Genomic DNA, 20,727 nt, shown 5'->3' on the forward strand with positions numbered 1-20,727 from the left:
CACATTTGCACCCTTGTTCTTTGTTAGCAACTCAAAGATGAAAATCATTGCAAAATGCATTTTTTCATACAATAATTTGGTATTTTTAATCAACCATCAACCCCAGTATGACCCAGGTGAGTATTTTCAAAAACATGACTATAATCTTCCTAACATAATATTTTAAAGTTGCAGACCATTTTTGTCTTCATGTTCTGTATCATTTTTTTTGTCATTTTATGTAAACCATTTATAGAAAGTTATCTCTTTGTTTGCTGCTATCTGACATCCAAGTCCCCTAACCTACTATGGACTTTCTATTAGAAGCTACCAAACACAAACAATTTCCTTAATCTAGGGATCATGGCAAACTTCTAAAAGTTGAATTTTTTGAATTCCTGTTTTTTACACAGGTATGTTATTTTCAGTGTATTGTAAGTAATTAGTACTGTGTTTCTTCTTTAGTAAAAGTTGAAAGAGCAATGAATGCCTTGTTGATTTGTCTTCCATCAGTATCTTCTTTACTGCTCGGATATGAAGAACCTTTGTAATCTTTGATGTGTATTACTTAAATATTGAAGCCATTAATAGTAAGAAGCTCAAAGCTGTTTAATACCATGCATGTAACAGGATTAAACCTTTATTCTGATTTCTGTGTTGCAGGCCTCATCTTCAATAAAAGAGAAACAAAAGTACGAGCCTCAGGCACCCAGGCAGGGGGTGTCACTGCCAGGATCATACGGAGGGGCCCTGCCTGTTTCTTCTGCTCATGCATCCCTGGAGGGCAAGACCAACAGCAGCCACCAGGCCTTATTGCAGCACTTACTGCTGAAAGAACAGTTGCGACAACAAAAGATTTTAGCTACAGGTATTTCAAGATTTGCTAAATGATTTTAAAAAATAGTTTATATGTGTCTCTGCTTTTTGCAATCAAAGTATTTATCTGCATAAACCAAACTAGACATGCACAGCACAACATATCTGGTTAGAAAGCGGCTGTTAAGGTATTAGGAGATTTTAAAAGCCATGGCTAGAAAATGTTATTTTTGATTTAGTGCCTTCATAGATCTGGGATTAGCATGTAGATCGGGATAAGCACAGAAATGTCAGGTTTTCTTATATTGTATTGCTCTTTGCAAGTGATTGAAAGTATTGCTTCAAGATGGTTGGCTTAGCCAGGCGACTAGCGAATCAGTTGGTGAGGTCAAAATGGAACACTTTTTTTTTTCTTACAACGTGTTTTTTTTTTTTTTACCACTGGAAGGGCACATGATGTCCCATGGTTTTGTATATTGTATATGATACTAGTGCAAATAAAAAGAATGTATTTTAAGGCTGATAAACCCCCTAAAAAAACTCTAACATGCAACAGGTCACTTATTAGTTTAACATAGTATATAGTAACATGTATAACAAAATACTTTTAATGAGATGCCAATGGGATGGTTTGGTTTTTAAATGGTGCAATACTAAACCAAAGTAAGCAAAAAAACTTAATGTATTGTTAAGGTTTATTATTGAACACTCTTGTCTTATATCTGTCCTGAATGAATATCCCACCTTGGGCACTGTATGAAGTTTGAATTCTATCCTTACATTTGTTTGGCCATCTTCCATCTGTTTTTCAACCCAAAACATATTAGAAGTTAACTAGCTCCCAACCAGCTTGACTTCTGTGTATGAACCTTCTATGCTTCCTCAGGGGAAAGAACTAAATCCCTGGGGTTATACATTCTGTAAAGCTCTTCTTAATATTGCCCCAAAACATGGAAAATAAATAAAATGATAAAAAGGAAGGTTTTATTACAGATTTATGACCGTCTCGGAAACCCATGGAAGAACTGCCAAACGTTGTGGGATTCTTGTTACGCTAAACCACATCCGATGATTCTGCTCTATACAGTCTTCCTCCATTCTCATAATTTGTTACCCAATACAGTAAACTGTTTTTGAAACACTTAAGCTGTTCCTGAAAGATGGGCTCCTTATCTCAAGTATTTTAATCCTAGCATGTAATTATGTACTTTCTTAGTTTTATGATTACCGCTGTAAAATGATTAAGCAAAAAACCTTGAATGACTTGGACTATGATTGTGTGAGTGAGACACTGCGTCATAGAGTTGCGGCAAGCATATTCAATGTGTCCTTTCTAATACGTTAGGTTACCATCTGGGTTCCATGCTTATAGCAGATCCGTTCAGAGATCACTTTAGTCCTCACATTGTCCTATCCTCTTCAAAGATGTTAGCGTGTAATGTGTTTTGACACCTACTAATGTTTAGTAATGTGTGATGAGCTTGAAGGGAATCTGTCAGGATAAATATGGAACTTGCCATGGATATCTTGTTTTTCAGGGTGCAAAATATAGAGCTGTCATATTCTTGCTGCATTGTTTTTTGAGTCACTGAACATTTGAACTTGTTAGAAAGTATGACTTGGAGTACTGTACTCAAAGATAGGAAACACTGTATTTATTATATATATAAATCATGTATTTATTTTGTTTCTTGTGTTGCCCTTATGATCACAGATTTTGGTGGCCACACTGTTTCACTACATATAACAAAATATATTACATGTCTGATGTAAAGCTGATTTTCCCACATCATAAAATATATTATCATTCCAACTTTGAACAATGTTTCTTTCATCCAAATCAGGTCTACCACCAGCAGCTGATGATGTCCCTGTTAACCCCCCCCCCCCCCATAAAGGGGGGGCCCTTTATGGGATTGTACAGTTAATCTTCTAGACATCCAGAGAAAAGTCTGACCAGTTGTTCCTTATTTTAAGTATAATAACGTTTTAGGGCCCATCCTAAGAAGAAATGCAATTTGGTCAATTACTAAAAATGTAAACCCCCTGATGAAGATCTCTGAAACGTGTTGGCTCTGTATGTGTTTTTATATATAAAATCATCACTCCGGTTGTTGCCTTTCAATAGAGTAGTGTACACAGTCTTCTCTTACAATCCAAATGGCTCAAGCATCAAGCAAGAGACGAAACAAAAAGCTGTTCTGACTATCATTAAACAAACCCCTGTGTATCCCAGGGGGCCTACAAATTTAAGCATATGTTGTATTCAGTTGCCAGTTCTAAGCTCAAGCTGAGCATCATTAAATATTTACATGCCTGTGCCTCCCTATAGGTTGTAAGAGGTGAATCTGTGCACAGTGAAATGTATTTGACATGCATGAGGCTTGCCCTTGACAATTTGGTATGTATAGTATATAACATTTACATGGTTTTTAGGGTACACAATCAAGCTGTTTTTCTAAAACGAAAATAAATGGGTAGAAATCTTGTGTTGTGTTTATTTTTTAATTTTGTAACCCTTTAAATAATAATCACCTTTTTGTCATTTTAGGTGGGGCTTCAATTCTTCATCAATCTCCACTTACAGCAAAAGATCGCGTTCCTCCAGCGGGCAGGGTGGCCCACAAATTGCCTCGGCACAGACCTCTGCACAGGACACAGTCGGCTCCGCTGCCTCACAGCACCCTGGCCCAGCTTGTCATTCAGCAGCAGCACCAGCAGTTTCTGGAGAAGCAGAAACAATATCAGCAACAAATCCAAATGAACAAAGTGAGCCCACTTTAACACAAATACCTTTACGTGCATGCTGACAAGGAATCGCTTATAATGCAGTGCACTTTTTACTATTTATTGTGGCTCTTGATGGACTAATACACCTAACATACTAGGTACCTGTGTAAAATATGCAAAATAACAACTAATATTCACCAGTGCTTATGCAAACATATCCATATCTGTGCAAAACCTTCTGATATTTGGTACTTTATTATGGACAAAATCAGCTCATCAATTGACATCATGTATTGAAATATTCCATATGGTAGTAGACTGCTCAAAGACATGTATCATTACTAAACTGAACCTGTACTTTGCCTTCAGTAGGGTTAGTGTTCACTGATCTACTAGAAATGAATTATGTAACTATTCAAGTAGCTGCTCATATGATCACACATGGTAAATAGGCAGTACAGTCTGCGCCTGTAGGGCATTCTTGCTATGTGTTGCTTAGCTGCACATACTTTTGATATTTTGTAAATAGCATGTAATGGTTGTTGCTTTAGATATATAATTTTTAACCTTATGTGTGTTTGTGTAGTCTTTGGATACCTTTCTACTGCCATACTAAGGTTAATAAAATAAAGGAAATCCCTGTACTGAGAGAAATGTGGATGCTGGAGTTGTTGGCTTCCTTCTGAAAATGAAGTTGCTTGGCTGTCTTTTTGTTTCAATGGCTTCCGTCCTTGGATGTGGTTTACTAGTGGTCAGTGATCCATCACAAGCATGCATAATCTGTGGACTTTGACTCTGGAAGTAGCCACTGGCTCAGAATAATAGCCAGACTTTCCCCTTGACCATGGCGGTGGCATACCTCTTCACATATTACCCTAAGCCCTTGATGTAAAGGGCCGCCTTTCGGCCTAAGTTATGCTATGTACACATTCTAGATATTGTTGCCCAAAATAAACATTTGTGAATGTCTTGGGTGAAAATTGTACAGCAGTCCCCTGATATCATTTTGTGTGGTGGATCATTAATTAACCAACCAAGGGTGACACTGTGATTTCCTATGGGAGGACACGGCAGGGTGCCTCCCACCCATCCTCATCCTCCTGCTTTATGTACAGCTCCCATTCTCTCTACTGTCACTATCAGAGATCAGGAAAGATTGTTTCCAGCAAAAGAAATTTGGCATGTGCACAGTCCTTTACTCTCTGTTTTAGATCGAGCCTGTTTCTTATCACTGCCAATAGAGATAAAGAGGGTGATTTACTAAAGGAATTGAGAACCTTCACACAATAAATTGTGTGACTGGCACTTCAATTATCCAATCATAACATTCAAAATAAACAGGATTTTTTTTTTCATACAATTTAATAATTTAAGTGCATAATAACACAATTTATTGTTTGAGGATTCTCAATGTATTTAGTAAATCTATAAAATAAAGAACATTATAAAAATGGTATTCTGCCTGATGCATTGATAAACACATTGAAAGATATTCCTACTTTCTATAGAGAAATCAAATAAATCTTGCAATGATTTGATATTTTCCAGCATATAGCACATAATGCATAGAGCTCCATTAGATATCTCTTTTCGTGTTGGCCTTACACAATGCAACCAATTCACCTGTGCTTTTCAATTACATTTTTACATTTTTTTTAAAGCCTAAAGCTTTAGGCTAAAAAGTAGGGTGGGGGGAGACCATTGTCTCTGCACATGGAGAGATAGAGAAGCATTAACAGAAAACTTTCACAAGAAGGCAAAACTTTTAAGCCGGGTTACTGATTTGGAGGAACATTAAACACACCAAGATTTAGGTAAAAATGTAAATGGATGTTGTATTTAGACAATATTTGTTTATCCTGAAGTTCAGCTTTATTGTTTCTTCTTTCCCTGCATTCCAAGGATTTATTATAGCACAGCTAAAAATAAGTGACATATGTTGGCCACTAGAGGGAGCATGAAAATTCCACATCTATCCCATCAGCATGTTATGAAATGCTGCTAATCAGTTTATAATTATTATTTATTTTACAGCATTATGTTATTTCATATTGTTTGTCATTAATAATAAAATAACTTCAGCTGTTTGCAGATACACAAGTTTATAACGATATTCATATATATTATATTGTTTAATAACTTTTGAACAGTTTTTGGTGTAGAAATCTTGGCATCAACGTTTTAGCCATATGAAGTTTTGTAACCAATAAATTCTACATAAGTGATTTTTCGTTTCCTGTATGTATATTGCAGTAACAGTGACATTTTGGAGTTGCAAACATTATACTTCCAATCCTAATACTAACAAATTCCCACCTAAATCCTTCCCTGTACAAAACTACCAACATGTAGGTTGCTTTCATACTGATATTCCATTTTCCAAAGTAAAACTAAAAAGCAGAAAAACTAAAATGAACAAATGCATAAAGTTGTCAGTGGGGAAGACAGCTGGCCAGTTTTAAATTCTCCATAACTATTCTGATCTCCTAATAATATTTGGTTTTAAAGCCTAACTATGAGCTAAAACTTATGTGTAGGTTTTGCACCCAATAAGATAGAGATTTGGCCTCTGTCATGTGTTTTTTTAAATTGTCTCAAAAATTAGATTTCCCCTCAGGTGAAAAAAATCTCACAGACAAATTGCAGAAAATTTAATTGCTTCAAACAGACTACAAACGTACCAGTTCGTTCATTGATGGAACTAAACTTAAATGATAAAAACATGAGAGTAGATGGGTTCTTTATTTCGGCAGCAACAGGTAATGTCCATTTTGCAATGAAATAAACTTGCCTGATTGGAATTTTTAAATTACATTTACCTGTCCCTGGTCTATTGTGGGTGTCCCCATCTTCACCCAGTTCTCTCTTTGCTTCCCTTGGCCATCCCGATTGGGCCGGCCAGAATGATGTAGCTCATTCAGAGGAATGCTGGGATACCTGACATTGTACACTGAGCTTCATGTACATTAAAGGAAAGGCAGGTAAGTTTATCTTATTGCAGATAGACTATCGCCTGTCCAATAATGAACCTTCCTGCTCTTAATATCTTTCCAATTTATTTATAGTTTTACTTTAATTTGACCTAAAAGAGTGAAAGTGATTAGGAAATGAAGACACACAGATTTCCCAGACCAGAAGATTGAAATGACAAACAATAGAAATATATGCCGATATGTAGGATAAATTCTAAAAAAAAGTTAAAATTCAGAATTTGTGATAAAAATTCGATATTAGTGCAGTTATTTCTTGTGATGTTTATTGACACAGTGGCTAAGGTCACAGGTTTGAATTTTGGCCAGGACATTGCCCGCATAGAGTTTGTATATTCTTCCCATGTTTGTGTTTATTTCCTTTGAATACTCCACCTTTACCCCCCAAAATACTGATTATTTAATACTGGTTATTTGACTCTTCTGAAATACAGTTATTAACATGACTGTGTATTCTGTAAAGTGATTTGTAATGTGTCAGTGCTATATAAATACACAATAAAAATAATACTGCTAACACTTGGAGCAGTTAGTCTCAGAGGGTGTGAGAATTTGCAATTGTGTCACCTGCTGATGTTCTTGGTATGACATTTGCCTATAGAAGGACAAAAACAAAGTGCTGCGTACTATAAAGATAATATATGCAAACCTAAAAATAGAGAATAAATCTCCCTACTCGGAACACATTTACATGTAGTCCCCGGGATACATACAAGATAGGGACTATAAGTTTGTTCTTAAGTTAAATTTGTATTTAAGTCAGAACAGGTTTATTATTTTAATAAATGCAATTAGGACAGATGTTTGTCTCCATATATTATTCAGCAGCATGGTGTCAGTTACTGTATAAATTCCTCACTGTGAGCTAATCACAAACAAAGCAAAAAAAAAAAAAGGCAAAAAAAAAAATCTTTATGGAACCTAGACATTTATTAACTTCTGGAGCAAGCTGTGCTTTGATATGCAAAAATAAACAATTGCAGAGTTTGTCTTGGTCATTAAAGAGTTACAAGAGGTTGCAGAAGAGCTCAGTCCTTAAGATCCCCCACAACCTCGGCTGTGTTTAGCAGAAGATTTCTTCTGCAAGTCATGCAAACCGCTCCCCTCAGCCCCCCCCTCCCCGTCAAGTCCTGCACACAGTGAGCAGGGAAGCCTTGTTCGTATCTAGCAGTAGTCTGTATGTAGGATGTCCTTATCACAGGGACTACCTGTATTGTCTTTTCTTCAAAAAACATGATTTGTATCCTCCTGTATATGCCATTAGGGATGAAAATTTCCCTGAACTTCCGATGGGTCCATCGGGAGATCGAGGAAATCATTACGATCCCCGGCACTAGAGCTTAATTAACCTCTAGTGCTGGGGATCACAATGGAACTGCAGATGAACTCTCAATGAAGTTTATCCATTGAAAGTTCATCTGCAGTTCAGTTCCCTCGGTCACTGGGCTAATAAGTACAGACTGGTGACTGTGGAAACTAAACTGCCGATGAACTCCATTGAAACCTCATTGAGAGTTCGCCTGCAGTCACAGCTGATATACATATCATACAGCTGTGACCGCAAAGTTCCCACGGTCACCGGGTGCTTTTTTTTTTTAAATTCGAGCTCGATCAGTGAATTTACACCATCCATTCTCCCTTACAATTTACGCAAGCGAGAGCATCTGAATTCACAGCGAGATTGGGATTTAAAAACTCCCTCTTACTATATGCCATAGTGGTACAGGTGCAAACCAGAGAAAAAAACTGCACAAAAAATGTACACATAAAGAATCACCAGAATGAACAGGCTCTGTACACTCAGCAGTGTTTAGTTATATGGGGGGGGGGGGGGGGGTGTAATGGGTGGTGTGGCGCATCCCCCGCTATAGAAAATTAAAGTGATCATCTCTGGCTGGTTATTTTAGAGATCGGCCATAGAAGATTGCTAAACAACAACAGTGGAGCACATTGTAGATTTTCAATGATGACTAATTTTCATTCATCTTAGGCAATAATTTTCTGCTTAAGCTTTAGCCTTCACAATATAGTGAATGTTGTGCATGTTGATTTTTTTTAAAAAACATCACAGAGTAACAGCAGCAAAACATTGCTGCTCATTTTGCAATGGTGGTTGGATGATAAGGGGATTGGCAACCCAGTACACTAATGTATGGCTTATCACACTACAAGATATGTGTTGTGCTGTGTCAGATTTATTCGTGGTGAGAATGAAGGTTGCCAAAGTTGAAGATGCTAATTGCCCAGCTATCATATATGGTAGTTTTGGGACGCTGATTTATTAAAGCTCTCCAAGGTGGAGAAGATACACTTTCATCGGTGAACCTGGGTAATCCAGAAAACCTGGAATGGATTTCCTAAATGTCATTTGCTATTTCTTAGCAAATGTTTTTAATTCCTGAACCAAATCCATGCCAAGTTTGCTGGATTACCCAGGTTCACTGATGAAAGTGTATCTTCTCCAGCTTTGGAGAGCTTTATTCAATCAGGCCCACTGGAAAGTATTTGACTTTTTCCAGACTTATTTCAGTGTTGCTGCATGCTTCTTCCAAGGCATGGAAAACAATGAAGCCAAAGAGAATTAACTAGAAAGCATTTTAGGGAGGTAAGCAAAGGCAATCTGTACAGATTTCTATTATTCTAATTATTTGACGTAAGAAGAGAGAGGCTGGTTTACTTAGAGCTGAGAATCTTTCCACAATATAAATTTATTTACATTATACAATATGAAAATGCTTTTAATAAATCAGCCTGAAAATTTTGGCTCTGTTAGCACAAAAAAAAGTTAAAATGATACACACGTGTACATATATTACCAGATTATCATTTTAAAACCATGTCCTCCTTTTCTATTAGTCCAGAGTCCATCTTTAACTATATTTATTTTAAAAAAACTAACTTTTCAAATGTCATCATAAAGTTTTATGATTTTGTCATTTTTTATTTTAAACTAGAAGCCCTTTCTTTTCAAGATCAGCTTTCTAATGACCTGACATTGCATGTCAAATTTTCTATGTTCCTATGCACAGAAGTCATTTGTCTGGCATTCTACATAAAGGTTATGAATTTACTCGTAGTGGACAGCTCCAATGACAGCTTTGATATGCCAACAATATTCATTGGAAGTGACTGCAATATCTCCGGAAGACGAGACTTTAGAAACTTCTTAGTTTAACTTTTTTTCTGGAAGTGTTCTTCATTTCTTAGTCTGAACTCATGGTGTGTCACTTAAAGGAAAAAAAACTTGACACTTGGCGTATATGTATTGCCAGTTGATGTTTTACCTATGGGAGCTAGACTATGTAAAACACCTTGAAAATTGTGCTGGGAATGCAAATTGTGACATTCCATCTGAGTGTGGGTGGAAGGAGCTTGCCTGACTTTATTTAAATATTAATGTTTGGAAATCTGACCTGTTCTGTTCTATTTGGAAGGCAGATTCCTGTCAGATTGATTTGGCTTAAGTGCTGGAGACAGCTGTCTTTCTTTTCTAGGAGTACTGATCACTTTTCTTCTAAACTTTACAGACTGCTTTTGGGTGACCTCATAAATATTATTTACTTTATTTTTAACAATACTTTAAGGTGCTCCTTAGTTATAACTAAAAATGATATGTAAAAATAAAATGTTTTTTTTTTGGATATAATGGAAAGAAGCTTGTATTGCCTTTAGTGCCCCCGACAGGGATATTCACCATCTCTAATTTGCCCTGGATATTGCAATTAGGCATTTTGACCAATGTTACAAGGACAGTGATGGTAAATTTAACACTTTGGATTTGTTACTGGTGCAGGAATTGGTGAAATTGTTTTCTAATCAGGATAGCTATTCTAAAGGCAGTTTTCTCTCACTTTCTATTTTTCTATTGGTTCTCAGAGATAGGGCATGAAGGGAAACAACGAACTTTGAAAAAAAACCTGACCAGGGCTTTAAATCTTTTCTGGTTTATAAAAATTCGAACAAAAATAATACAGATGTGTTTTGAGGAATCCTGCTTAGACATTCTTATTTCCTATTTATGTACTGATAGGGGATGGGGAGCTAACCTCTGTGTGTGTAGATATATAGATTCCTGCAAGCCCTAAATCTTAAAATAGAGAACAACATTATAATTATATACTGATAAGCACTATTTTATGATTCAGTGTATGTTGAACATCTCTATCTCCCCTAAGGAAGCCAGCAACTGCGTAATGCAAATTAAGACAAATTATGTTTTGCGGACTTCTATATAATCTATATTGTTATACTTAGGACGTCAATCCTGACTTAATTTCATTGATTAAATATCATGTACAACATTCCTTGTCATATAGTAAAAAACTGTTTATTATTGCCAGAAACTCCCTTGGTTTTTCTCTGTTCTATTTATTTTGTGATTTCTTATTTAGCTATAGCACCCCAGTAAACCCAGTTACTGTTCAACTAATGTTCTAGAAACCTCTGCTGTGGAGATATGTGAAACAGCTGTTGAGGTATTCCCATCCATTCACACACTAAGCTGAGATGAATGCCACTCATGGGACAATTATCTATGTACTAGTAGACTAAAGCTACGTACACACGTCTAATGGTTCTCGCCCGATAATCTGCTCAGGGCCAATATCGGGTGAGAATCTGGCGTGTGTACAGCGTCAGTCGTCCATTGTCCGAACGATCGTCCTGGCGGATCCACAGATGATAGATGACTAACAATCGTAATGCAAGAGAAGGGGGAGCGCAGCAGGGTGCCACTCCGTTGCTCTCCTTCTCCCCTCTCCATAGAGCAGAACGGTGCTGTATGTACAGGACTCTTTCATGCATCGTGCAATAATAGTCGTTGGAAAGGATTGCGAAAGATCTTTTCCAACGACTATTATTGCATGTGTGTATGCAGCTTAAGAGTGTCCACAAAACCAGCAACTCTTTATACACAGAGAAAAGTTACTGTTGTGTGTCTAATGGAAACACACACCAATCCCATCAACTGCTGACATGATTCTCAAATGCTAGTATCACTCATTGCCACACTTAAGCTGCGTACACACTTGCAATTTTTGTCGTTGGAAAGGATCTTTCACGATCCTTTCCAACGACAAGGGACTGCACAATGCATGAACGGTGCTGTACATACAGCACCGTTCATGCTCTATGGAGAGGGGAGGGGGAGAGCGACGGAGCGGCACCCTGCTGCGCGCTCTCCCCTTCCCTTTCATTAGGATCGGTCGTCGTCCATCGTCCGTGGATCCGACAGGTCGGTCGTTCGGACGATGGACGACACCGACTGTACACACGGCAGATTTTCGCCCGATATTTGGCCGATGCCGATTATCGGGCGATAAAAATCTGCCGTGTGTACGTTGCTTTAGACAGAAATGTAAGAATCTGTACGAATTCTTTACTTTCTAATACTTTCACAGAGTATCCCTCTTTCACTAGATGGTAGTTGCTGATGGTAAAAAGAAATCTTCTGCAGCTTGTTTTTACAGCAACCTTGGAAAAGATGTCCACTATCCCCTAACCAATGACAAAGTCTGAAAGGTTGTGCTGTAGGTATAGACAAGTTGGCTTATGATGCTCAACAAATACACCCTTACCAGCAGTTATACTGGGCAACTCTGTATTTTTCTAACATGATTTTACAATCTGTAAACTAACATATTCTTGCTCGGTATGACATGACTATGAATTGATAGAAAATACGGTAACTTGATTAGCCTTGATTAGAAGATTTATTGTTACAAGATAAAAAAGTTTTTTAGACTTCAAAATGTGCTGATCCAGCCATTTTAAGATCTACATTGTGGGCATTTTCATAGAGAATAGTTTCAAATAACTACTTTTTAAGAATGTACCTTTTTTACTGTGGAGGATAAAGAAAACCAATCAAATGGGTTCATAAACAGGTCACTAGGTGTTAACAGATGAACCTATATGTGGATTCCTGTGATTTCCTGTGATTGTAGCCAGCAATAGATTACTGATCTGTTGCTAAAGATCTATATAAGGAGTCTGGATCTTGTCTACAAGGAAAACTCCTGACAAAAATAAAACAGATTGAAAAAGATTCTGTCCCAAATTTAATCACCAGGTCAAAGCAATAATGTCAGATGATAGGGATTACATTTGCATTTTTACACACAAGCATCAAATGCTGAATGCAATGTCGTGCGGATTTAAATGGAAATAAAACTCTCCCTAAAGCATTCACTTTGAGTTTTACCATTCTGATTTGGTACAAAAAAGTCACACTTATGTGATAGAATGGTAATCAGCAGACTTTAGAAGTTATATTTTAGCACCAATATTTAGAAATATGCAAATTTTGTAACACAGTGGGAAAAGGTACTGAAAATGAATTATTTGTCTAATTAAAAACCTGGCAAAAAAAAAATTCTTTCTGTTCTGAAAATATGTATATTATGTTGGAAAAGACTATCAATGCTTTAAGGCATAATGTGTGGAACCAAGACATTGCCAAAATGGGGAAGGGATAAAGGGAGAAAAGGGTCCCGGGGTTTGTTAATATCATACCTAAGATTGCTGAGAGATTGGAGTTGACTGAATACAGTCCAGCAGGCAAAATACTATTCACTTCAGTTAAACCTATTTACAAAGAGAATACAAGTTCAGTAAACGGAACTGGCCAAAGGTTGCCAATATAATAAAACGTGACTATTGTCCTCCAGTTCATACACGTATACATCATATTTCCATTTCTTTCATTTCCATAAATAAACAATTACAACACATTCAGATATACAGTTATTATGTGTGAGCATGTATGACTTACCAGGCGCAATCAGTACAATATATTCATCCATCAGAACAAAATCATAGATCATTCTCAAACTCTAGCTGGGCAGTGTCTGTTCTGAGCTGCAATATTAACTTCAAAGCCAGCTGTGTGAGAAATTAGCAGATAACCCTTGCCATGGCTGTTTCCTATTAAAAGATCTTAGTTTTCAGGTCCCAAGACTTTTACTTTAACTCTTTCATTTGGTCCGGCAAAAAAAAGTGATTTATATATTCAAGAAAAATGCAGAAATACACAGAAAATATAACACATCAGACCTGACTTACTAATAGGAAATATACATAAACTGAGAAATTACTATGAAGTCAATAAACATACTTGTGTTGCAGATTCCCATGAGGATACGAATATTCACACACATACTCTTAATGCTAAAGGGTAGACTCAAGTTCAGTACATACATTTGGTCCTTATTTGGAGTTTGCATTAAAAAAACAAAAAATGTTATGTTATGCCTCAATGTAAACTTTTTCCTAGATAATGCCTAATAGGATATTTATATATTCCAAACCAGTGTTTCTCAACTTTCTTACCATGGGGGAACCCTTTAAAATAACTTTCAGGCCTTTAAGAAACCCTTATTATAATGACTACATCCACAGCTCACAGTATTAGTGTGTTGGTTCGTAGGAAGAATGCCTCTTACATTGCTGGTCAATGGGAAGAAAGTTTCTCTTACAAATAGACAAAAAGATCATTGGTATTAGTTAAACTGACCTGAGATGTGCAAACTTCTCATTGCTCAAGGAACCCCTAGTAACCCCTGGAGGAACCCCATGGTTCCACAGAACCCTGTTTGAGAAACACAGATCTAAACAATGAAAGCACTTTAAAACAAGCCCTCATTATCATTATCATCATTAAAAATTCAATTTTCTATATGGCATAGTGCCAGAAGGAGCAAAATATGTGTGCTAAAAGTAATTTGATGATAGGAGGAGAAAGTAGAGAGCAAGAAGATAACCTCATCAGTCTATTCATTCTGCAGACCAAGGTGTGAATGATGATCCCATTGTTTTCTTTAACTGTAAGTGATGTTGTTAGCTGTGTTGACCAAGCTATGTACAAGGCTAGGTACACACGTGCAATATTTGTCCTTGGAAAATGAATGATTAACGACCGATCAACAATTATTGACGAATATTTTGAACAATCATATTGTGCACAATTCTGTACATACTGAAACGATACGATAGTTCAAATATGATCCACCAATAATGTACACACACTAGATATGATCGTTGAACGGTGAACGGTGAACGGTGCAGGAAGCGATGTGTACTGGAGAAAGTGTACCGCAGAACTATCCAGGATCACTGAACGACCGTACACACAATAGATAGCGAATGATCATTGCCCAATCAGATCCGCTGGGATGGTTGTTTGTTTCCAGCCACATTCCTCGTTCATCTGCGTCGTTGCCCAGTCGTTGTACACTCTTTTGGTTAACAATTATCGGACAATTGTTTCCAACCATAATATTGCACGTGTGTATGTAGCCTTAATCTTAGGACTAGATAAACAGCAATACAATCCTTTGGCAGGTAAAATACCGCCTATATTTGGAAGAATTCACATATCTTTTTCTGTTTTTCCAATGTGAAGTTGCACCCCCTTCTGTTGTCCCTTGACATTTCCTGCTTTGTTTATGGTCTTATGTTCTGTACTTTATTGTAATTAATATTTTGGTATTGTAATACATTCTTACATTTTTTTTCCTAAAGATGCTTTCCAAATCAATTGAACAACTCCGCCAGCCTGGAAGCCATCTAGAGGAAGCTGAAGAAGAACAGCATAGTGAATATCTGATGCAAGAAGAGAAGGTTTCCTCCTCGGCTACCATGAGAAGTCACAGTAGTACTGACGTCAGAACTGAACACCTCGGACCAGTGAAGGTGAAAGAGGAGCCACCAGACAGTGACGATGAAAGCCAAACACCTCTGGAATCTCATCAGAAAACAGCTTTTGTGCAACAGGTAATAGGCACAGAATTAGCTCCAGGATTTGTTATTAAAGTTGTCCTTTAAGTGAACTTTAGGACTGATTGAGAAAAAGGAAGTTCCTTCTTTTATGTAATTAGACATTTTTTTAGCTTTAGTTCTAACTGAAGTCACAGCAACTTGCATTTTTTTATGTGGTCACCTATTATCCAGAAATCTCTGATTCTGAAATTGTTTAAAATCTAGGAAAATGTATAACAAGTTGCTTTCAGTTTAACACTGTGAACAAGCGTACAGGAGGTAAGAGCACATGGAACATAATAGCTTTGTGCTTCTGCTCCTTTATCATCCAGCCAGCAGGATGGGGGTAGGTCCTTGACCAAGCTGTATTTTTGTTTTATTTGCAATGGAGAAAGGGGAAAAACCCTTGCCTGGACTGGGCTTGCGGTAGGAGTACCTGGTTACCAGAATTGACCGTACAGAGTCACAAATCCCTTGGTGGATTTTTATGGAAATAAATTTTACTAACATTAAGAACAAGTCTAAACTTGGGGTTTAAGGGTTTGTAAATTTTTAAACATTTTTTCTAAGGACAGCTTGATACACCTTTTATTCCAATTCCTGGTTCGGTACCCAATGGTGGAACGTAATGCAAGATCTGCTGCATACCAAGACCTACTCTATATAGATTTGTGGGGGACTTCTCAGTGGGGAGAGGAAGTAGCATGTAATTGCCTTCCTTTGGCACTACCAATTGTGAAAAAGTTCCATTATCTACAAACCTCCAGATGACAACTTGAGTTACATCCTTTGGCTGTATATGTTTCTATATATTTATTGTACACTTTAGATTTCAAAAACACAAGCTAATCAAGGCTAACTTTATAAGGTATGTATGACATAAGTTTTTCTTGTATATATTTTGATCAGGCTTTAGATTACAATAAATTAAATTAACACAAAAGGTTAAACAAATTCAGTAATGTTAAATCAGTGGTTCTCACAACTTTTCACCCATCAGTTTTGGTGGAGTTGTTTTATGACCACGTAAGCAGGAGTTTTCATCATTAGTACCCTAAGTGGAACTAAACTCTAAAAATGATGACCAGGCAAATCCTTTATTGCAGACTTATAAGTGATGTCCCTTTTGCAATAAATTAACCTTACCTGTCTGTTTTAATTTTTTTTTTTAAATAGACCTGTCCCTTTTACATCACGGGTGCTTCAGTCTTTTTAAACTTAAGCCTCCAGATTTTTGGCCATCTTGATTGGCTGGGTTGGGATGATGTAAGACAAGTGCATGCGTTACTTATCCTGTTTAGAAGAGGATGGCGATCAGGCAGGTAAGCATGAATAATTGCAGAAGGGACATTGTCTGTCTCTATATGCAATAAAAGTCTTGCCTGATTACAAAATTATCAAAGTTTGACTTTAGTTCCGGGGAATATGTCAGGAGAGGATACTGTGAGCTGCTATTGCTAATTAATTTAATTCTGCGATTTATATACTTATTCTTCCTTTACCACTAAGTAAATCATTAAACTGGTACCATCAGGTGTATATTGGGGGTCTTCATACCTAATCCACATACTTGGTGTAGATGAGTGACTCACCAAGTTACAAAGGGGAACTAAGGACAGCTCTGGACATTTCACATTAAAGCCAGCTATGGCAGCTCTAATCTGTCCTGGCAGATTTCTTTAGACAAAAATATGAACAATTTTAGAATCTTTTGATTCCATTTTGGCAGGCAGTTATTACAGAATGTATGAATATGAAGTATGCAGTTGTTGAATAACAGTAACACACCTGCTTGAGGAGGTGGTTGTACTAAGGGGATGAAAGCTCAGTGAACCTGACTTGGCTTTAATGGAATGTTTGAAAAATCAAGTAAAACATAACATTAAAAAACAGTTAAAAAGAATCTTTATTGAACTTTTACTTTGTGAAACTGGGTGAATTAGATGGAGATAGCTTAAAAGTTAAACACACAAAACAGTAGAAATACACCATTTAGCATCATAAAATATTTTTCTGTATAAAATACAGGATACGAATTTTCCTAAACACTGTAAGATTCTAATCAGTATTCCCTGCAAGATTCTAGTTAACATGTTTGCTAACATATATGTTTTAATAAAAAGAGTCCAATGTCTAGTGTTGCACAGCGTTCCTTTATGAAGTAAACATTAAGGGACCAGAAAACCGGACAATTTGGCATATGAAAAGAGGTAAACGCCTTGTCTCTGCCATTCCTTGGGGGTTGTTATAGCTCCTTGTGGGAGGGACTCTCTTGTAAACCCCACATGATTTGATGATGTCAGGATAGCCTGTTTCAAAGTCATTTTTTAATGGCTATATTGTACCTACCACCCTTTTACGCTTCACAATATTTGATATTATCAAGATAGTCTTTTGCAACTTACTCTTATAATGGCTAGACTGGACCTATAACCTTTACCAGCATTTAAAGGAGTTCATGTGAGCAAATATGGCTGTTTGTGATACATCCACCCCATTGAATACTTTGTAATGCTTTTTAATATCATAGACTTTTTTGTGTAATATCTGACATCAGTTCAGTTTTTATCTAAAGGTGTCTTAAATATCAGTCTACAATTATTTATTTTACGCATCCATGCACACGCTATGCTTACTTAAGCTGCAAGGGGCGTTTGCTATAAGATTTCTAAGTAATGGAAATTTACAGTTTGCCTAATTTCTAATTAGGTGTTCCTTTTTATAGCTATAATTTATTTTCTGCAGAGAATCATATGTTGTATGACATATTTGCATTTTTAAAGAAATGTTTATGTTACTGGAGGCTGACGTGTTAAAATATATTCAGAAGCCTAATAGAAGATGTTCACAGTAGACAGATGTGTGAATAAGATCAGCAAACATCTGCACAGGGGAATTAGACACTTGCTTATATGAAATAGCTGCTATTCACCAACATATTGTATATATGAATGCATTTATAGTAATGCATTTAAACTAAAAAAATGTTTCAAACGCATTTTTGTTTTGGGGAAATGATGTACTACCTAAAATATACCGCCACCTTTATGAAAAAAGGAAGACATAAATAGTACATACAGCAGCCAATCACAGACTCACAATTATCTGCGTATGCCAATGTGCTGATAGCTTTTTATAAGTTGCTATATTGTACTGCAGATTTTGGCTCTTTGGGCTGTAGTTTATGAAATCATTCAACAATATATTGTCATATTTTCTTCCAGATTTTTATTTTACAAACTAGAAAAGGTCTCAATAGGAAAATTGTTGATAAAATCATTTTAATAAAAACTGTCTTTGAAAATTGCAAACTCGGGGTCACAAATACAGCTATCATTGCAGTGCCCTCCCTTTTCAACACATTAAGGGTGAATTACATCTAGGGGAACATTAAAAAGCACTTTTACATTTATTATATCTTTAGCCTTCTAATTTTTGTGCCAACAGTCCTCCAAAGCCATTGAGTTTTGAAACTTTCTCCATTAGTCCTACACATTCAAATACAGTGCAGGATCAGTGGTCCGGCATTGTACGTAAGGGCATTGAGTTCACCATTCGTTCACCATCCAGAACATTGAAGGAAGAAGGAAAATGTCAAATTTTGGGGGAAAAAGTGCTACAGTTTTATTTGAAGTTCCCCTAGATGAGGGTCTTTATCCGGGAGCTTGCTTTAAGAGACAATCCCATGTAAATATTTATCTCTTGTTTTTTCTTTTTGGAAGCTCAGTTTTTGCCAACAATTTTCTAGCCGCAAAGAATTGAAATATGTGTAGAAGTATGGAAACATTTTGCTCACTCCTAATTAAAGTGTAGTAATTTTTATTATGAAACTTGAATTTGGGGTATATTGTAAATTTCAGGCCATACCCATATATGTAATAATGAAATGGATCATTTATCACAGGTAATTATTTTTCTGTAATTCACATTGAGATAAAATAATACAGGTAAAACAAATCACTGGTTGCATCCAATGAAATCATACATTTTCCACTGTGTATATTACATTTATTCTGTTGTATTTATTTTCACCTTTAGTGGTGATTCTGTGTTTTATGTTTGTAAATAGATTTTGTTTATGTTATTTTTACTTTATGTTATTTTGTTAATTTGAAAATAAAGTTTTACCTTGTTTTTTAATGTATTTTTGATCTGTTGTTTGTTTATTTTTGTAATCATGCTTGGGTAGTTGTACATCTCAGTAATATAATAATACCCATTGCTACTTAGGAGACTATATAAAACATTTATTTATCTTATTTTTGGTAAATATGTCATATTCTTGCTGGTATTGTCCAATTTGTATTTACAGATTATTTCTTTAGTTGACCAACCTGTATACTATATACTGGCCTAATGTACTATGTTAGAGAATGTTACCTGCAAAACTAATATCCACTTGGCTTTGTAATCAATATAGGACTCTTCTAGTACTATAAATGCACACTCAAATGCAAGGAAAGTGAAAAATAATAATACTATATATATAAAACAGCTTCACCTAAGTTTGGTTCTCATTCCCTCTGGTAAAGCTATATTCACTTTGAATATTCAAGTTATACCAGAAACAAAAAATGCATTGAAAGAGTAAAGTTATACTTTATTTGTTAACCTACATTCACATGTACATTTTCTTTTTAACCCATGTGAGAGCAGCAAGATGACTAAGTTAAAAAAAAAACGTGTGGTTAAAAGGTTATCTACAAAGCAGGATAGGACACATAAACACATCCAATGCAAAAAGTGAACCAGAGCTATATAACAACTATTAAAACACCACCCACATCAAACTTGCCTAAATCCAAAGACAAGGATATGCAAATGTTGTCCATATACAAGAGCCATGTATTGTTTTTTTTATTTCTTTGATGTCTTTTGTGTTTATTTATTTTTAAATCTATCCATTAATCCGACTACATAACCTCTGCCTCTCTTTGCAGATATTTCCCGTGTAGTAGACCAATCACTGTTGCTTTCTTGTCCTGTGCAGGGTGACTGGTCTTGTATCCGCCCCTTCTAAAGTTTTATTTTATTGCAGGCAGCTGATAGTAGGTGGCCCCTCCCTGGCACAGTAATAATGTCATTGTCACTTTTAGAAGATAATACTTATCCCACGGGAAAGATTACTTGTCAGTGGTGGACATAGCCACAGTGCCCCCCCCACCCACCGATGAACTAATTTAGGGTCCCCGTGGGGGTTCATTTTGGCTGGGGAGAGTCCAGGGCCCTGAAACAGTGGCTTACTTTGCACCGCCTTATGTCTGCCCATGATTCCCATTCCTCAGACACAACAAGAATAGAGATAAAATCTACCAATCATCTCTCAGACAGTTGTCCCCACCACAGGTTAGAACAATTTCCCTGTTCCGGAGACAGCTTAAAATTTCGATTTACAATATTGCTGTAAAGCATAATCCACAGTATATAACTAACTCTTATGAAGATTCTTGGAATG

The 20,727-nt window shown here is 36.4% G+C and overlaps 1 protein-coding gene across 6 annotated transcripts in view; it reads left to right on the top strand.

The window, feature by feature from the left end:
• The window catches only part of HDAC9 (histone deacetylase 9), a 322,976-nt gene that overhangs the window by 258,331 nt on the left and 43,918 nt on the right, over positions 1–20,727 (top strand). For 4 of the 6 annotated variants that reach the window (XM_072412536.1, XM_072412535.1, XM_072412537.1 and 1 more), the window contains 3 exons: positions 643–847; positions 3,347–3,564; positions 15,036–15,287. In XM_072412536.1, coding sequence (XP_072268637.1) covers positions 643–847; positions 3,347–3,564; positions 15,036–15,287 — 675 coding nt within the window. Of the gene's footprint in view, positions 1–642; positions 848–3,346; positions 3,565–15,035; positions 19,417–20,727 lie in introns of those variants that run through there. The other 2 variants (XM_072412539.1, XM_072412540.1) reach the window with 1 other exon arrangement.

This window comes from Pyxicephalus adspersus, chromosome 5 (genome assembly GCF_032062135.1).
Source record: "Pyxicephalus adspersus chromosome 5, UCB_Pads_2.0, whole genome shotgun sequence".
Taxonomy (NCBI): domain Eukaryota; kingdom Metazoa; phylum Chordata; class Amphibia; order Anura; family Pyxicephalidae; genus Pyxicephalus; species Pyxicephalus adspersus.